This window comes from Clinocottus analis, unplaced genomic scaffold, assembly GCF_023055335.1.
Source record: "Clinocottus analis isolate CAN_PGR_092001 unplaced genomic scaffold, fCliAna1.0.p SCAF_45, whole genome shotgun sequence".
NCBI lineage: Eukaryota > Metazoa > Chordata > Actinopteri > Perciformes > Cottidae > Clinocottus > Clinocottus analis.
The window spans coordinates 50,001-70,000 of record NW_027176202.1 but is presented as its reverse complement, the minus strand read 5'-3'; the positions used below and the strand labels follow the sequence as shown (position 1 = coordinate 70,000).

Sequence of the window (20,000 nt, the reverse complement as noted above, 5' to 3'; positions counted from 1 at the left end):
AGAATTTCCAGTTACATGCTGTCGGGCTGACGTGTGTGTGTGTGTGTGTGTAATGATTCCTGCTGCTGATGGTGGACCCTGTGGGCTCTTGCGTGGTCTTCCTAATAGGCAGCCAGGTGCCTCCTGCTCTTGTTGACTGGGACTGAAGCCTCCGTATTACACACACACACACACACACACACACACACACACACTAGTGCAACCGCTGTCCATGGCGACCCGGTGCAACCGGCCTCAAATTAGCCGGTGGACCCGGCCGGAGCTGTCACTGCCCCGCCGCCGCGAGCTGAGTTCATGTCACGCTGCGAGGACGAGTTTCACTCCATTGCATGTGCCAGGGCTGTTTTTAGGGGGAAGGAGGAGGAGGAGGAGGAAGAGGAGGAGGAGGAGGAGCGAGGCCCGGGTTGGGATAGGGAATGTTTTTTTTTCTGCAGATCAATAATTGGCTTGATTGTTTGTCAGGAAGCGCTTCAGAAGATCCGCCAGAAGAACACGATGCGCCGCGAGGTGACGGTGGAGCTGAGCAGTCAGGGCTTCTGGAAGACCGGCATCCGCTCTGACGTCTGTCAGGTAACACCCACGCACACACACACACGCATGCGCACACACACACACACACACACACGTTTACGTAACACTTTCATAACATGCACTCGACATGGAGCTTATTGATGTGGTAAAGGGCTTTAAAAATATTGAAAGAAATCATCAAATAATAAAACAGTACAATGCTGATGCAAGAACACTAAAAAAGTACAAAAACGTTATTGTGAGGAACTTTTCACTGATTATGTGACTCGATGCCTCGATATGACGGACGAATGCAAACGTGTCTTCACGGCCTGTTTCTCTGCGTCTCTTCTTCACCGTCTTTGGGAGCAGAGCTTCTCCTTAAATGAGAGGTTTTCTAAAGGGACCCTGGTGCTCAGAGACACTACCGCTTTAGTCCACAGGGGGCGCCAGCATGAAGGAAATCTCCTCGCCGCAGCTTCAATAAGTAAAAAATTGGAGCGGCTTATGATCAATTTAATTACACACTATTACAATGAGATGCTACACAACAATTTGGTAGTACAACAAATAACAAGTAACAATGGTCATATTTTATTTGAACGTGTACTGTGGAAACTAACGTTGTCTCCAGACCTCTTTTCCCTGTTTGTGTCGTCGTAGGAACCCAAAATTAATGCCAATACTTGTGTTTATTCTATGTATTTGTTTAGCAAAATCTTGGTAAAAAAATGTATATCTGCCAAAGTATTCCTTTTAAAAGATATTTTTTTGGTAACTCTGAACATCCAGCATGATATGAGCCAGATTCCCCCAAAAAAGCCTCCTGCAGCGTCAATAAGACACCTTTTTGTAAAGATTAGGACCTAAAGAATCAGAACCTGCAGCAACAATCACAATAAAACAAAGTCTTGTCCTGTTAGGAAGGAGTTTCAGTCAAGAAACTGTCGTTCAGTTCAAAAATGGACAAATTACGTATATTATATCAAAACATTGTCTGAATGGGGCATGCTGGGACTTAAAATGGACGCGGGAGGATTTTCACACGGTTTCCAAAAGGTCCAGGCGGTGACGGCCGGGTCGGTGCTGACGCGTCGAGGTTCAGACGTTCACAAAGTTCTGATATTCCTCCCTGAACTTCAGTCACAACTCCGTGCGTCTGGAGCTCTTCTGATCTTTCCGCCGGTTGCGTCACTCTTTTCTTTTTAGTGTCAGAGTCCCGTCTGGACCAGTGGACTCCCACTGAGCCCCCCCTGGCTTCTGTTACGGACTTGAACCCCCGACCCTGGACGTTGAAACACACATCAGTGTCACGTTAAAGACGACAACGTGTGCGTCACTTCTCTTTTATTTATCGTCCATCACAATATTTTCTACCTGTTACTCGGGGAAAGATATATTTGTATTTCCTCCCTCAAAAGCATCTTTTTGGAAGGTTTCCTCTGCTGTTTGAGGGAGTGACAGAAAGTTTGAGCCCCCCTCTCTCACTGTGAGGTCTTCGTGGAGAAGGAATCGGATCCATAATTGCTGCCCAATTATATTCGCTTGGAGCTGAACCGCCGCGGCTAATTGGCTCATGAATAATTTCCGCCTCGAACCCGAACGGCGGTACGATGTGACACGGACAAGACGGAGCGGCAACACTGACCCGCCGTTTCTGGATATTTTCGGAAACAAAATCAGCCTCCCTCTCCTTCCTCCTCTTCCTCCTCCTCTTCCTCCTACCACTCTTCGTTGCTGGCCTCTTCAAGGTTGCTGCACTTGAAAGGCTCTCAAGGACCGAGGCTGCACATCGCAAGGATTTATTTATTTATTCATCAACGTGTTTTTAATTTATTGTTTATTTCCTGGTTCACTGCTGCGTTTCTCTGCTTTTTCATTCCTGCCACTTTTTTTTTTTAAAATAGTTTTCTGCGTCCCTGATCGCATCCATGTGACGCTCAGTGGATCCTTTTGTCTTCCACACTTCAAGGGAAGCCGGCAGCTTGCTTCCCCACTTCCACCGCACATGGAAACACGTGGGCGGGTCTTTGTTCACTTTTATAAATGTATTTACATTAATCAGCCTGTTTATGTATCATATAACCCGGGCAGAGCAAGGGAGCAATGCAATACTGCATGTAGGAGGAAAGTATTAATTGCTTCCATACTTGGCTTCTCTGAATAATATTCCTCCTACAAAAAAACCTTAAAATAAGTTGGAGTGGAGCGTCTGTTAGCCTGACGGACACATCTCTGTTGCACAAGATGCAGCGAGCAGAAATGTTTATTTATTCCGTTAGAAACAAATGGAAAACAAGTCAGATATCCATTTAACCAAAAAACTAAAACATTCCAGTGAATGAAACTGTGACGGATGTGAGTTCAAGTGCAATTCAGGATCCACGCTCGTCACATTTCAGCCGGTCTGTGAATTAGAAACGTTCCACCTTTTTAATTACCAGAGTATCAACTCTTAACTCACACACTACACTCTCTCTCACACACACACACACACACACACACACACACACAGTCATTGGGGGGGGGGGGGGCGTGGCCCGGCCCCGGGGCAACACGGCGGCGGCGCTCGTAGCCTCCGGGCTCAGCCCCTCCTCCTCCGGTACGCTAATTAAAAACATTTACCCCCCCCCCCATGACCCTGTCGGCCGGCTCGCTCTCCAACTGTCGGCCTGAATTGCTGACCGACTGACTTCACATGTCGCTCACCAACGCGCTTCACTCCTTTCTCCTTTTCGTTCTTTCACTTAAAATACACTTTTAATGTGGGTCGGGGGACTGAACGGGCTGGGGGGGGGGGGGGCTCGGCCGGTCCAAAATGTGAATTTCCCTCCTTCTGTCGTTCCCTCAGCTGGCGATTGGGTTTTTGATTATTTCATCTCTCTGTTGCAGAGCACCACTTAATAAATAATGACTGGCTGATTGATTTCTCCCGGCATGTTCCTTCTATCATCCCTCTCTCTCCCTCTTTTCTTCTTGTTGCACCCTCTCTCTCATCCCTCTCTCTCGTGCTTTTCTTCTTGTTGCACCCTCTCTCTCCCTCTTTTCTTCTTGTTGCACCCTCTCTCTCATCCCTCTCTCTCGTGCTTTTCTTCTTGTTGCACCCTCTCTCTCCCTCTTTTCTTCTTGTTGCACCCTCTCTCTCATCCCTCTCTCTCGTGCTTTTCTTCTTGTTGCACCCTCTCTCTCCCTCTTTTCTTCTTGTTGCACCCTCTCTCTCATCCCTCTCTCTCCCTCTTTTCTTCTTGTTGCACCCTCTCTCTCATCCCACTCTCTCTACCTCTTTTCTTCTTGTTGCACCCTCTCTCTCATCCCACTCTCTCTACCTCTTTTCTTCTTGTTGCACCCTCTCTCTCATCCCTCTCTCTCCCTCTTTTCTTCTTGTTGCACCCTCTCTCTCATCCCACTCTCTCCCTCTTTTCTTCTTGTTGCACCCTCTCTCTCATCCCTCTCTCTACCTCTTTTCTTCTTGTTGCACCCTCTCTCTCATCCCTCTCTCTCCTTCTTTTCTTCTTGTTGCACCCTCTCTCCATCCCACTCTCTCCCTCTTTTCTTCTTGTTGCACCCTCTCTCTCATCCCACTCTCTCTACCTCTTTTCTTCTTGTTGCACCCTCTCTCTCATCCCTCTCTCTCCCTCTTTTCTTCTTGTTGCACCCTCTCTCTCATCCCTCTCTCTCCTTCTTTTCTTCTTGTTGCACCCTCTCTCTTATCCCTCTCTCTCCCTCTTTTCTTCTTGTTGCACCCTCTCTCTCATCCCACTCTCTCTCCCTCTTTTCTTCTTGTTGCACCCTCTCTCTCATCCCACTCTCTCACTCTTTTCTTCTTGTTGCACCCTCTCTCCATCCCACTCTCCCCTCTCTCTCCGTTCTCACCCTGCCTGATGCTCGTCCTCCATCTCTTTCCTGCTGCTTTTTAAAAAACCAATTCTCTCCTCTGGTCCTCCACAGCACGCCATGATGCTGCCCGTCCTCACCCACCACATCCGCTACCACCAGTGTCTGATGCACCTGGATAAGCTCATCGGCTACGTCTTCAAGGAGCGCTGCCTCCTCCAGGTGAGTCACGGCCTCTCAGGCGGAGGGGAAGAAAAGGAGGGTGGGAGCAGAGAAAGTAAACATTTAGTGCAGGGGCTTCTGGAGCGCCTCATTACTGTGGCCGTTCCACCTCTGCAAGGGAAGCAGGAGGGCTCAGGAGTCATCTGAGGTAACACACACACACACACACACACACACACACACACACACACACACACACACACACACACACACACACACACACACACACACACACACCGGCCTGAGTCACATCTCTGCAACGGGCAGCCGGGTCCGCTGTGAGTTGCAGTGACAGTAGTCAGGACAGCAACAGCCTTCTCCGTAATGCTAGCTCTGCCCTGTCAGCCCCCCCCCCACACACACACACACGCTCACACACACACACACGCTCACACTCACACACTCACACACACACACACACACCCGGCTGCCTCCAGCAGTATTGAAGAGCTGTCATAACCTGATACATTAGAAATCAATGTGTTGTAGCCCATACATGGTTAAAAAGGGGGAAGGATGCATTAGGATCCGCTCAAGGCTCTGTGTGTGTGTGTGTGTGTGTGTGTGAGAGTGTGTGTGTGTGTTTGCACTTATCAATCAACGATTGACCTTTTTGTCGTTCCCGTAATGACGACCTGTCATTACCGGCACTAAAAAAGGGACGGCTGGACCGGCCTGGTGTTTGTCGAGGAGACGCTGGTGTGGATCTGGTGTGGATCTGGTGTGGAGCTGGTGTGGATCTGGTGTGGAGCTGGTGTGGAGCTGGTGTGGAGCTGGTGTGGAGCTGGTGTGGAGCTGGTGTGGAGCTGGTGTGGATCTGGTGTGGATCTGGTGTGGATCTGGTGTGGATCTGGTGTGGAGCTGGTGTGGAGCTGGTGTGGATCTGGTGTGGATCTGGTGTGGAGCTGGTGTGGAGCTGGTGTGGATCTAGTGTGGGGCTGGTGTGGATCTAGTGTGGAGCTGGTGTGGATCTGGTGTGGATCTGGTGTGGATCTAGTGTGGAGCTGGTGTGGAGCTGGTGTGGATCTGGTGTGGAGCTGGTGTGGAGCTGGTGTGGATCTGGTGTGGATCTGGTGTGGAGCTTGTCATCTCGCGGGCGGAGAGGTTAATGGATCTGTCCCTCTGTCTCTCGTTCGCTTCAGTCGTCAGCCCAAAGACACACAAACAAACAAACAAACAAACAAACGAAAGAAAGAAAGAAAGAGAAGAAGAAAAACAATCAGTTTGATCATGACAGCTCACATACTGTGTGTGTGTGTGTGGGTGTGGGTGTGTGGGTGGGTGTGTGTGTGTGTGTGTGTGTGTGTGCGCATTGCAATTCTATCCACTGAGGTGTTAATACCATGACATTGCTGAGAGTGAGAGAGTGTGTGTGGCTGTTTGTGTGTGAGTGAGATAAACCAGAGGCTGTCAGCACCACTACTGGGACTGAAAGGGCCCGAGTAGGGAGCTATTTGTTGGGCTTACAGCAGCTACACACACACACACACACACACACACACACACACACACACAGTGAAGATGGGTTTGGACAGAGCGACTGCAGTGTTGCTTGTTCAGTCAGAACCGAGTCAGAACCGATGATCACGTGTCAGGAGTGCAGCGTTTGTGTGTTTTTTTTTCTTTATACAACGACAGTTTTCCCAAAAAGTAAATTTACACAACAACAACTAGTTTGAAACTTGTGAGGTTTCTAACAAGGTAACTCAAGTCAGGCTGATAATACCTCATCAGTACGTAGGCTCACACTCCTCCAGTACATGTGATGGAGTTCGACTCACCTTTTAACGCTCTGGCCGTTTTGTTAGCACCATTAGCTGCTAGCCGCTGCCATGTTGAGAGCTGCGCGGAGGCAATAAATACGCTCTTAATGCCGTGGGGGAGAACTTCTAAGGCGGAGGAACAGAGACTCCAGTGTATGAAGGCAAATTAATGTCATGAATAGAGAGCGCAAATGAGCTAAAAGTTGCTCTCGTGCCAGGAAAAGTTGCCCTAAAAGCTTTAAACTGATGATATTAATTTGCCGAGAATTTGCAAAGAAAACGTCGTCAATGTTTAATCGCGGTGCCGCACTCGGCCGGTGAATCAATGACAACATCGTTCGGGTTCTCCGTGTAGCAACGGACCTGCTGTTTCCATTCGCAGTGGCAATCCGTTGCTGGCAACTCAGAGCAATGGGCCTCTGCACTTCCCCCGCCTGGCTGTATAGAGCCACGGCCCTTTGAAGCTCCTCTTCTGAGAGCCTCCATGTTAAACATTTAAAACTAGAGGCGGGGGTTTGGAGACATGGCCCCGCCCCCTCCCTACTCCTCACATTGGACCCATGCTGACACAACGAGAGGCATCGGAGGTCCTTTATAATTTAACGTCCTCGGCGCGGCTCTGATGCTGCTGCTTTTGTTTGTGCGCCGTCACGACGCCGCTGTGACTCTGGTGTACAAAGAGCCCAGGTATTTCAGTTCTTGTTTTTGTTATTCACCGCGTTGCATGGTGTCAATTAGAGCCGTTTAAAGGCTCCGAGTATTTACTTTTATTCCTGAGCCAACATTTAATATCACTCGTCACCAAGACAACATGTTACAAATTATTTATTCACATATTTGCAAGAAATTAATCTCTATGGCAACAAACAGGCAGCAACCATGTGTTTGAACCTGTAATGTCTCTCCTGACCACCAGGGGACGACTCCTCTGGTTGTATAGAAGTCTATGCTTCATGTGTTAAAGCTGCATTCTCTCTCCTGACCACCAGGGGACGACTCCTCTGGTTGTATAGAAGTCTATGCTTCATGTGTTGAAGCTGCATTCTCTCTCCTGACCACCAGGGGGCGACTCCTCTGGTTGTATAGAAGTCCATGCTTCAGCAGCAGCTATCACTAAAACCCCAAATGGCTCCGATAGTTGACGCGTTGACGGGGAAGCGCAGACGTCAATCTCTCCCGACAGTCGTCTTAAAAGCCGACGCTGCCGTTTGGATGTCGTCCTTAACTGTGAAGGACCTGCAGTGTTTACAGAGGAACTGATGTCTTCTTCTTCTCTCTCTGTCTCCAGTCTCTGTAGTGGAGCGGTGTCGTCGGCAGTCATTGACTTGTGTCTGACATCGCACAATGGGGGAGTTGAAAGTGGAGGATGTTGTTGTTTTTATTTATATTTCTTATCAAACTGTCAACGTGGCGCTGAGAATTGCTAGATTTCTGCTTGTGTCATGTCAAATAACTAGATCTTTATTTCTCTCACACACACACACACACACACACACACACACACACACACACACACACACACACACACAATGTTGTTCCTCTTAACCACAGGAAGAGGGGAGAATAAAAAAACAACAACAGAAGTACAATTGCTGTTGAATTTGTTTCCGTGTTGGCGGCTCCAAAGCTGAAGTCTCTCCAGCGACTATAAATATTGAAACTCTGTTAACGTTTACATATATATCTCATTGGAGCTTGAAATTGATTTGAAGTTGGCTGAAAGGAGACAAGCAGCCCAGGAGGGGGGGGGGATTAACATCCTCCTAATGTAAGATTGATAAAGGCTTGACATCCTCCTGAGCGCTATCTGCTTCCTGCTTCCTCCCCCGGCCAGGAGGAGGTTTCTAACAAACTAAAGCGTTTCCTTCAGGCTGACTCTACCTTAAACTCTGTTACTCTTTACAGGTTTAAAGCCATTCATTTACATACAGACAACTTCACAGTGACAAAGAGGGAGTCTCTCTCTCTCTCTCTCTCTCTCTCTCTCTCTCTCTCTCTCTCGCTCTCTCTGTCTGTCCCTCTCTCTCTCTCTCTCTCTCTCTCTTTCTCTCTCTCTCTCTCTCTCTCTCTCTCTCTCTCTCGCTCTCTCTGTCTGTCCCTCTCTCTCTCTCTCTCTTTCTCTCTCTCTTTCTCTCTCTCTCTCTCTCTCTCTCTCTCTCTCTCTCTCTCTCTCTTTCTCTCTCTCTCTCGCTCTCTCTGTCTGTCCCTCTCTCTCTCTCTCTCTCTCTCTCTCTCTTTCTCTCTCTCTTTCTCTCTCTCTCTCTCTCTCTCTCTCTCTCTCTCCTCTGATCCCACATTAAGATCCTTTAAGATCTGCATCCTTAAACACCCCAAAATAAACAATCCTCTCCTCGATGTGTCCGGTGTCGGCCTCTGTGTCTTTAGGCCGCTCTAGAAAAAGAGTCTGAGAATCTAAATCAACGTTCTTTGTACTTTACTTTCTGGCTGGATGTCGGGCGGCGGCATCGGCCTCTCCTGAAGCTTTGATGAGGTTCCTGTGGTTGAAAAGCGGTACCTTCCTCCCTAGTTGCTAACCTCCATTTCTCCTCCTCCAGCTGGCCATGACGCACCCGAGTCACCACCTCAACTTCGGCATGAACCCCGACCACGCCCGCAACTCGCTCTCCAACTGCGGCATCCGGCAGCCCAAGTACGGGGACAGGAAGGTCCACCACATGTACATGAGGAAGAAGGGTGGGTTCCCCTCCGCCTGCTCCGCCCTCCACCTCCACGTCTAGACCCTCACCTCTCACCCTCCTGTTTGTCTTTCAGGCATCAACACGCTGATTAACATCATGTCTCGCCTGGGCCAGGATGACCCCTCCCCCTCCAGGTAAGCCACGCCCCCCCGCGGGCGCATATCTGTTCACGCCGTCACCGACCGCGGCAGCGACCGCAGGGGCCGATCCTCGTGATTAACACGCCGGAGGCCCGCTGGCAAGAAGATTAAGTTGAACTGTGAGGGGGAGATATCACCGGGGAAATGAAAGGAGCTCATTTCAAGAGGCAGCGGCGGCTCAGCAGCCAATGAGAGAGGCTGTTATTCTGCATGTGTGTTTTCTCAACACGACTGCCTCTCTCTCTCTCTCTCTCTCTCTCTCTCTCTCCCCCCCTCCCTCCCCCGCCCCACTTCCTCCAGGATCAATCACAACGAGAGACTGGAGTTCCTGGGTGACGCTGTTGTCGAGTTCCTCACCAGGTGAGAAGGCGCCTTTTTTTTTCCTGGTGCGTATTTGATGGACGCCGCCGCTAATTGAAGCCGACGACAACACCAGCGGCTTCTCTCTCTGACCCTCTCACTCTCTCTCTCATTGTCTGCCTTCTCCGTGTCTGTCACATCCGAGCTAATCTCCATACTTTCGACCCATTCAAGACAGTGATTTACTGGTAATTGGAACTGGGATGTAATACCCTCCTCCTCCCCCCTCGTCCCCCCTCCTCCCCCACACCTCCCACCGCTTTTAATGGCCTGAAATTCTCCATGACAACTTGCAATTAGCTGTCTGGACTTGCTGTCTGGAATGCTGACTGTGTTATTGACTCCCAGGTGAGTGTGGACTTTGCCGCCTGGCACTTACCTAAGCACAGTGCTAATTATGTGTGGCTATTATTAATCTCACACTCTCTCGCTAGAGCACCGCACCCCCTCCTCCTCCTCCTCCTCCTCCTCCTCCTCCTCCTCCTCCTCCTCCTCCTCCTCCTCCTCCTCCCGAGTTGATATTACTTCCTGAACATACAAGGGAAAAGGGCTTCCTCTCTTGCCACGAGCTGTCGTACTCTCTCACACACACACACACACACACACACACACACACACACACACACACACGAGCAGGAGAAAGGAAGACCACATTTCTATCTGGCTTCCATTTGCCCAACAGCTTATCGTCCACTACCCCCCAAAATAAAAGTACTTGGTACCCCTCCATGCTAACACTTCCGCCGCAGTGCACGTTGGGATTGAACCCTAAAGGGAACTGACACTGTGAGACAGGACGCTGCAGCTCCTTATGCAACTAGAGCAGCTACAAAGGAAGTGCTCGCCTCTGTTTCTGCAGCTATCTCTGGGCATGTTCTCCCTCCCTCCCTTCTTTCATTGTTAGCGTCTGACGAGGCTTGGCCTCGCGCTCTGGCCCTCTGAATTATTTATCAGCCTCTTGTCCAGTTAAATGGGTACAGCAGATTCAGCCAACTTGCCTTGTACACCTCCAGCGCGCTGCCCTCAGAGGCCTCTGTGCCTCCGCCGTCCAGCCAACACAATGTTTTGCACATTTTGAATATGCCCGACATGAGGAGTTAGTGTTGAAACAGAAGGGGGGGTCATAGTTTTAGTATTTTCTAGTTTGTAAAGGGGCAGCAGATGATGTAAAGAACATAAGTTTGCTTGCAATATTTGTGATCTTCTGAAAGACTAAATATTTCACAAAGGGAGTCGTTGAAGTTCAGGTCCCCAGCAATAGCCACGTTTTTGTCTTTCATCCTTTATGACGTAAATGCTGATTGCACAACGTAACAGCTGTAGAATAATGGCGGCATCAGCGGTTGGATCGGTTCCCCGTGATCCTGTCCTTCGCCCCGTAACGCCGTCTCAGGGCTTGATTTATTTACTAAGTTTGACTTGTTCACTAGTTTTGCTCCTTCTCACAGCACTGAGATCGATGGGAGCTTTCTTGATCAAAGTTAGGACTCTTATGCTCGTTTCTTGCTTTGGAAGAGTACCCGGGCTGCTAGCAAGAAGCCATGTTGCTAAAGCTAACGCAAAACAAAACAGGAAAAGGAAGCAGCTGCTATGAGAAAACCAGAAAACATATCTATGATTCATTGTCTGTTTGCTAATCGAAACACGGCTAACGAAAAGCAAAATGAGTCATTGTCTAAACCAAAGATCACCTTTTCCCGCGGTGGCCTTCCTGAAACGACGACTTGCCCGGAGGTGGAGAGAAAAAGAAAACTACAAATGTTTTTCTTTTCTCTAATATTTCTCAGCCGTTTAACCGCCAACATGAAATGAAATGAATGAAAAGTACTTTATTAATCTCCAAGGAGAAATGTTTGTCATACTAGCAGCATCCCAATGCCATAAGCATGACGATGGTGATGGATGGCTTGCAGATGCGCTTCAGAGCTCCAGTGTTTATCTTAGTGGCCCTTTGGTGTGCGGCCGGTCGGGGGGTCGAAGGTCCACCGCGTCGATACGAAGCTTTCTCTCCAACACCTCGTCTGCACCTGAAGGACGCCGCGCTGTCCGGTTCCTCTGTGATTGACACTTTGCACAGCAGAAACCAGTTCATTATTTTCCATTACGCTAAGTGCTTTTTATTAATTCCAAGTGCTTTGTTTTCACACTAAGACCACAACAGCCCTGACAAATGGACCTCTCGTGAATTTGGCAAAAAAACAGAACGCCACCTGCTCCCCTCCCCCCCTGCATTGATTAGAAATGACTGAATTAAATGGCCTGTTGTAATTCAAATGAAATCAAATGATACGGTGCGGGAGCCGCTGGGCCGTAATGGAAATGGAGCCCAGCTGTGGAGCCGCTGAAGCGTCCGCGGCCATTTCGCGGCTCCGTCCTGGAAACAAGGAGCGTCTCTGGGAAATTAATTAGAGCTCTCGCACGGAATTGGTGAAGGCGAATTAAACAAATATCAGAATTTTTTTTTTTATCTGACCTCTCTTTTAATGAGTTTCAAGTCCGCTTTTTTTTATTCATGGCACATTTGTGTTCATTTCTGTCATTTTTTTCTCTTCCATCCCGTCGTTCTATGAGTGTAGTGAGACAAGAACGGGGTTCTTGGAAAACCTGGAAAATCTTTAAAAATATGTTTACAATTACACAATGTTTGGTCATGTAAATTGGGTTAAAAGTCATGTAAATCTTGTTTAAAATCATGTAAATTTGGTTAATAGTCATGAAAATTTGCTTTAAAGTTGTGTAAAAGTGTTATATTCATGTGTTCATTTATGCTGAGTTATAAATAATGAATCTGCTTTTAAAAGAAAGAGGCTCAAAATATCAGCAGCGTACATACAGGCATCGATATAAATGTTTATTCTTTTAATCAAACTATTAGTTTAAATACTACATGTTATTACTTTTTACTGCTTACACACACATTTCACACAATCTTTGCTCATGGACATTTTACAGTCCTGTGAATGAACGGTCCTGGACCTGCACTGGTCACGATGTGTCTGAACCCCGGAGAGAAAACTACTCTTTGTCCAATCCAGTTTCCTCTCCTGCGTCCTCAGCGTCCACCTGTACTACCTGTTCCCCGGCTTGGAGGAGGGCGGCCTGGCCACCTACAGAACGGCCATCGTGCAGAACCAGCACTTAGCCATGCTCGCCAAGGTAGGCTGCTCCTCCTCCTCCTCCTTTCTCCTCCTCAACCTCCTCCTCCTCCTCCCCTCTTGCAGGTCTTAGCGGCCCCAGGCCTTAAACACTAGAACCCGTGTGAGCGGCGTTATGTTTTCTCCGTCATGACTGCTTCTTTTCTAACGGGGAAAAGAGTCATTTTGTCTTCCTGCCAGTCTGTTTTTTTTTTTGCCCCTCAGGTTTGTAATTGGAGTTGAAAGGTTGTTGTTTTGGAGGACGAGACTCGTGCAGCGGCGTCCCTGTGGCCCGAGAAGTCTCCCTGAAACACTTCCTGTTATGGCTAGACCCCCTTGCTCCCTCCCTTGCTCCCTCCCTTGCTCCCTCTCCCCTTGCTCCCTCCCTTGCTCCCTCCCTTGCTCCCTCCCTTGCTCCCTCTCTCCTCCCTCCCCCCTCTCCCCTTGCTCCCTCCCTTGCTCCCTCCCTCCTCCCTCCCCCCTCTCCCCTTGCTCCCTCCCTTGCTCCCTCCCTCCTCCCTCTCCCCTTGCTCCCTCCCTTGCTCCCTCCCTTGCTCCCTCCCTCCTCCCTCTCCCCTTGCTTCCCCTCCCCCCCTCGCTGGCAGCGCCGTGCCGCCAAAGCCGGCTCACTGGCACGTTGGTAAAGAACACAACAGTAATCGTCCCGTGATGTGGAGAAAGCAATTAAAAACTTCAATCTTTCATGTCGCTCCCCGCTGAATACAAAGGCGCGTTGGCGTCTGCATCGGCCGTGTCGCCGTTTGGCTTGTTTCACTTTGCCGCTCGCGGTAAAGAGAGTGTGATACGGCGTTGCCGCGTTGCCGGCTTGTTTACCGGCTCCTTCTGAAGCCGGCTGCTCAAGAACACTCGCAATTATCTCTCAAAAAAAAGAAAAGCATCTTCGGCGAGCGGCGCGATCCGCCACTTCACTCGGGAAGAAAGGCTTAGCAAGTCTGAGCGGCTCCCTCTGAGTTTGGAGTATTTATGAATCGTGATTTTGTTTAATTTGTGCGCGCGGTGGCGGGGGGTGAGGGACCACCAACGGTTATCAGCCGTAATTAAATCGCACCCTGACTGGTTTTTGCTGGGTTTCTCGTCTGTTGTTGCGCTGCCAGTAAAAAAATAAATCAAGTTGGGCAACTTTTTGACGTGGCTCAAAGAGATAGTTGCAGAAAGTTTGACTGACCCACAGGCCCACACGTCACTGCTGCTCATTCACGCTACTGTATTTCACCATTTCATGATTATTATCAGACGGAGTGCTTCTCTCCCGGCGGGGAAGCGACTGCACAGGGAGGAAGTTGCGTCAATGAACTCGTCTTTTACGGGTTGCTTTTATGTGATTGGATGGATGTTTTATTTGGACCTGTCCGTCTTGCCGGCCTTGAGCGCTTGCCCCGCCTCCAGAGGAGCGTGTGCACAGTGTGAATAACCCGCTGGCTTCATCGCGCAAATTGTGTGAACTTACGCGGCATTGTGCGCTTTTTATGATCGTCTAATAAATCTTTGTCAAAGTGCTCCCACGTAAATCATGAAAGAAACACCACGAGGACACTGAGGAGGTTCTGCTGCAAGAGAACATCAAGAAGACACTGAGGAGGTTCTGCTGCAAGAGAACATCAAGAAGACACTGAAGAGGTTCTGCTGCAAGAGAACATCAAGAAGACACTGAGGAGGTTCTGCTGCAAGAGAACATCAAGAAGACACTGAGGAGGTTCTGCTGCAAGAGAACATCAAGAAGACACTGAGGAGGTTCTGCTGCAAGAGAACATCAAGAAGACACTGAGGAGGTTCTGCTGCAAGAGAACATCAAGAAGACACTGAGGAGGTTCTGCTGCAAGAGAACATCAAGAAGACACTGAGGAGGTTCTGCTGCAAGAGAACATCAAGAAGACACTAAGGAGGTTCTGCTGCAAGAGAACATCAAGAAGACACTGAAGAGGTTCTGCTGCAAGAGAACATCAAGAAGACACTGAAGAGGTTCTGCTGCAAGAGAACATCAAGAGGACACTGAGGAGGTTCTGCTGCAAGAGAACATCAAGAAGACACTAAGGAGGTTCTGCTGCAAGAGAACATCAAGAGGACACTGAGGAGGTTCTGCTGCAAGAGAACATCAAGAGGACACTGAGGAGGTTCTGCTGCAAGAGAACATCAAGAGGACACTGAAGAGGTTCTGCTGCAAGAGAACATCAAGAGGACACTGAGGAGGTTCTGCTGCAAGAGAACATCAAGAAGACACTGAGGAGGTTCTGCTGCAAGAGAACATCAAGAAGACACTGAGGAGGTTCTGCTGCAAGAGAACATCAAGAAGACACTGAGGAGGTTCTGCTGCAAGAGAACATCAAGAGGACACTAAGGAGGTTCTGCTGCAAGAGAACATCAAGAAGACACTGAGGAGGTTCTGCTGCAAGAGAACATCAAGAAGACACTAAGGAGGTTCTGCTGCAAGAGAACATCAAGAAGACACTGAAGAGGTTCTGCTGCAAGAGAACATCAAGAAGACACTGAGGAGGTTCTGCTGCAAGAGAACATCAAGAAGACACTGAAGAGGTTCTGCTGCAAGAGAACATCAAGAGGAAGAGTCTGGAGGCACATGAAGAACAACTGGAGATGAAACCATAACAAACGATACTTTACCTTTAATATAAACCGTATGATGATGGCGCTGCTTTGTGTACTGTACACAAGTACTGCGAATACCAGTACACAGATGAATTTATAGTCATCTAGTACCACATACAAAAATATATATATATATGTATATATATAGTCATATAGTACCACATGAATAAATATATATAGTCATATAGTACCACATACATAAATATATATATATATATATATATATATATATAGTCATATAGTACCACATACATAAATATATATATATATATATATATGTATATATATAGTCATATAGTACCACATACATAAATATATACAGTCATATAGTCATATATACAGTCATATAGTACCACATACATATATATATATATATATATATATATATATATATATATATATATATATATATATACTTGTAGTTGTGTGAACCTGTACAGACAGGATGAAGGTCGCCACTGTTCTATTCCACAATTTATCTTGGGATTATCTAGCGTGTGTGTGTGTGTGAGTGTGTGTGTGTGTGTGTGTGTGTGAGAGAGTGTTTGCCAGTGTATCTGTGCACGTGTGTGAGCCCCCCCCCCCCCCCCCCCCCCCCTCCCTCTCCGTGCCGGCTTAGTGCTTCATGCCACAGCTGGACAACACATGGGCACATCTGTCAGTGCCATGAAGTAGAACCTTTTCCAGCAAGGGCAGGCAATCTTTTTCATTTCCCCAGAGTTGCTTTGACCCCCCTCCTCTCCTCCCTCCTCCTCCACCTCCTCCTCTCCCACCACCTCCTCCTCTCCCACCACCTCCTCCTTCGGTGGCGGTGGTGTCGGTGGCGTCAGTGGTGTGTTGGTGGTGTCGGTGGTGTCAGTGGTGTGTCTGTGGTGTCAGTGGTGTGTTGGTGGTGTCGGTGGCGTCAGTGGTGTGTTGGTGGTGTTGGTGGTGTCAGTGGTGTTGTTGGTGGTGGTGTCAGTGGTGTTGTTGGTGTTGGTGGTGGTGTCAGTGGTGGTGGTGTCAGTGGTGTTGTTGGTGGTGGTGTTGTTGGTGTTGGTGGTGGTGTCAGTGGTGGCGGCGGTGGTGTTGCTGGTGTCAGTGGTGGCGTCGGGGGCGTCAGTGGTGTTGGTGGTGGTGGCAGTGGTGGTGGTGTCAGTGGTGGTGTCAGTGGTGGTGGTGTCAGTGTTGGTGGTGTCAGTGGTGGTGGTGTCAGTGGTGTTGTTGGTGGTGGTGTCAGTGTTGGTGGTGTCAGTGGTGGTGGTGTCAGTGGTGTTGTTGGTGGTGGTGTCAGTGTTGGTGGTGTCAGTGGTGGTGGTGTCAGTGTTGTTGTTGGTGGTGGTGTCAGTGGTGTTGGTGGTGGTGTCAGTGGTGGTGGTGGTGGTGTCAGTGGTGGTGGTGTCAGTGGAGGTGGTGTCAGTGTTGGTGGTGGCAGTGGTGGTGGCGTCAGTGTTGGTGGTGGTGTCAGTGGTGGTGGTGTTGGTGGTGGTGTCCGTGGTGGTGGTGTCAGTGTTGGTGGTGGTTTCAGTGGTGGTGGTGTCAGTGTTGGTGGTGTCAGTGGTGGTGGTGTCAGTGGTGTTGGTGGTGGTGTCAGTGGTGGTGGTGTCAGTGTTGGTGGTGTCAGTGGTGTTGGTGGTGGTGTCAGTGGTGGTGGTGTCAGTGTTGGTGGTGTCAGTGGTGGTGGTGTCAGTGGTGGTGGTGTCAGTGGTGTTGGTGGTGGTGTCAGTGGTGGTGGTGTCAGTGGTGGTGGTGTCAGTGGTGGTGGTGGTGTCAGTGTTGGTGGTGTCAGTGTTGGTGGTGTCAGTGTTGGTGGTGGTGTCAGTGGTGGTGGTGTCAGTGGTGTTGGTGGTGGTGTCCGTGGTGGTGGTGTCAGTGTTGGTGGTGGTTTCAGTGGTGGTGGTGTCAGTGGTGGTGGTGTTGGTGGTGGTGTCAGTGGTGGTGGTGTCAGTGTTGGTGGTGGTTTCAGTGGTGGTGGTGTCAGTGGTGGTGGTGTCAGTGGTGGTGGTGTCAGTGGTGTTGGTGGTGGTGTCAGTGGTGGTGGTGTCAGTGTTGGTGGTGGTTTCAGTGGTGGTGGTGTCAGTGTTGGTGGTTTCAGTGGTGGTGGTGTCAGTGTTGGTGGTGTCAGTGGTGGTGGTGTCAGTGGTGGCGGTGCACTGATATGAGAATGCTTCTTTTTGTGTGCAGAAACTGGAGTTGGATCGCTTCATGCTCTACGCTCACGGGCCGGATCTGTGCCGGGAGTCGGACCTGCGGCACGCCATGGCCAACTGCTTCGAGGCGCTTATCGGTGAGACTCCAGCCAGGATGCACACACGAGGGGCTAGTGATCCAGCTGTGTGTGCGTGTGTGCGTGTGTGCGTGCGTGTGTGCGTGTGTGCGTGCGTGCGTGCGTGCGTGCGTGCGTGCGTGCGTGCGTGCGTGCGTGCGTGCGTGCGTGCGTGCGTGCGTGCGTGCGTGCGTGCGTGCGTGCGTGCGTGCGTGCGTGCGTGCGTGCGTGCGTGCGTGCGTGCGTGCGTGCGTGCGTGCGTGCGTGCGTGCGTGCGTGCGTGCGTGCGTGCGTGCGTGCGTGCGTGCGTGCGTGCGTGCGTGCGTGCGTGCGTGCGTGCGTGCGTGCGTGCGTGCGTGCGTGCGTGCGTGCGTGCGTGCGTGCGTGCGTGCGTGCGTGCGTGCGTGCGTGCGTGCGTGCGTGCGTGCGTGCGTGCGTGCGTGCGTGCGTGCGTGCGTGCGTGCGTGCGTGCGTGCGTGCGTGCGTGCGTGCGTGCGTGCGTGCGTGCGTGCGTGCGTGCGTGCGTGCGTGCGTGTGTGAGCTAAGGTGTAAATGGCTGCAGTGGATCTCCCGTCAGGCCCTTGGAAGCATTACACTCCTTTATTGATTCCGGGGGGCGTGGCTTAGCTTTATTGATCCCGGGGGGGCGTGGCTTATCTTGACCTCTGAGTGGACGAGCAATGCCCCAGAGTGCCACTCTGCTTCAACCGCACCAACAAACACCAGCATGCTGCTAAACACACACACACACAGGTCAAAGCCTCTCGTGGCGGCGGCGAGGCCAGGACACCGACGCCCGTCTTGTCTTCCGCCTCCTCCTCTCATCGTCTTCCATCTTTCATAAGAAACAGAAATGTGATGAGTAAACAGGGTGAAGGAACCTGAAAGATACTGCTGTCACACAGCACCCTGTGGTGACGGGTTACACACACACACACACACACACACACACGTTGCACAAAGCCACTCGCGTCTTGATGTCGCCTCTTCTCCTTCGTCTTCTTCTTCTTCTCCCTCTTCTTCTTCGTCTTCTTCTGCTTCTTCTTCGTCTTCTTTTCCTTCTTCTTCGTCTTCTTCTATTGCTTCTTCTTCTTCTTCTTCTTCTCCTTCTTCTTCTTCGTCTACTTCGTCTTCTTCGTCTTCTTCTTCTGTCATCTTGTTTGTTTAGTCTTCCTGCTCTCAGAGCGTCGTGCAGTCGATCTGAGACTCTTTATGTCCTCTGCTCCTTCATCGCTCTCTGTTCCTCCTCTCTCTCTCTCTCTCTCTCTCTCTCTCTCTCTCTCTCTCTCTCTCTCTCTGATCTGGAGTTCGGGCTTTATTAGGTGAAAGATGTGCAGACGATGAGTCATCATGTCACTCATGTCAACCTTCATCCTCCTCCTCCTCTTCCTCCTCCTCCTCAACTCTCTCAGCGACTTTCCTTCCCCAGATCGCTCACCCGTGCCGCTGCGTCTTCACAGCGTTTCATCCTTCACGCTCACTTCCTTTCTCCTCTTCTTCCTCCTCGTCTGACAGAGACGTCAAAACCTCCACTTTCCCAAAAGCCGCCGCCGCGTTGTCTGAACCGTCGTCCTGTTCCTTTCATAGTTTAACTCAGTTTTTACTTTCTTCCCCACAAAAGAACACGACAAGCCTGTAGTGCGTTCGAGGGCCCCGGCAGATGCTACGCTATGCTACGCTACGCTATGCTACGCTACGCTACGGTCACCGCCACAGTGACTGTCGAACCCTCAGCTTTTTTAGTCGTGAAAAGCGCCAGATAATCTGCCGCTTTTCACGGGGCGGAGATTTTCCCCGAGAAAGTGTCTCTCTCCTGAACCCTGAGGCCGCTGTCTTCCTCCAGACGGAGAAAGAGAAAGAGCGAGAGCGGGGGATGGAGGGAAGAGAGCGGCGGAGGAATGCAATGCAAAGGCATCTGCAATGCAAATGGCTGCCCTGCAACCCTGAATAATTCAAAGTGCTTGAATGGAAATCTTTGCTTTCTCTGATCCCGTCATTAACTTCTGCCGGAGTGAGCCATTCTCATTTGGGCTCTTTTGGCCTGTGCACCTCCCATTCAGTACTTCCTCCCTCCATCCTCCCCCCCCCTCTCCCTTTCATAGAAACCATCGCTCGCCCGCCGCCCTCTCAGCTCCTCTCTCTCCACGATAAGCCGCGTCGTGGCTTCCTTCCTTTCCGACTGTTTTTGAGGAGAGAGTGGAAGTCGGGGAAGAGAGAAGGCCCTCGCTCTGTTTTTATGGCCCTAATTTCCTTGTACAGTTGATCTGTGGATTATACGCCGCCAGCGAGCCGCGGGGGATACAGATGGTGAACCTTTTGTGAGGGCGTCCTCTAAGCTCTTCCTATTAAAAGAACGGAGAGAAAGGATTATCTCTCACTTGCTGAATATCAGATTGTACACAAAGCAGCGCTGGATTCCTGCAGCGGGCGCCGCTCCCTTTGTTAGTGCCGCGATGGCGGCGGTGACGTTC

The 20,000-nt window shown here is 50.1% G+C and overlaps 1 protein-coding gene across 1 annotated transcript in view; it reads left to right on the top strand.

Moving 5' to 3' along the window:
* The window catches only part of drosha (drosha ribonuclease III), a 73,572-nt gene that overhangs the window by 17,512 nt on the left and 36,060 nt on the right, over window positions 1–20,000 (top strand). The window contains exons 15-21 of the mRNA XM_068599326.1: window positions 463–570; window positions 4,459–4,566; window positions 8,885–9,023; window positions 9,102–9,162; window positions 9,469–9,528; window positions 12,585–12,684; window positions 17,448–17,550. Coding sequence (XP_068455427.1) covers window positions 463–570; window positions 4,459–4,566; window positions 8,885–9,023; window positions 9,102–9,162; window positions 9,469–9,528; window positions 12,585–12,684; window positions 17,448–17,550 — 679 coding nt within the window. The remainder of the gene's footprint in view (window positions 1–462; window positions 571–4,458; window positions 4,567–8,884; window positions 9,024–9,101; window positions 9,163–9,468; window positions 9,529–12,584; window positions 12,685–17,447; window positions 17,551–20,000) is intronic.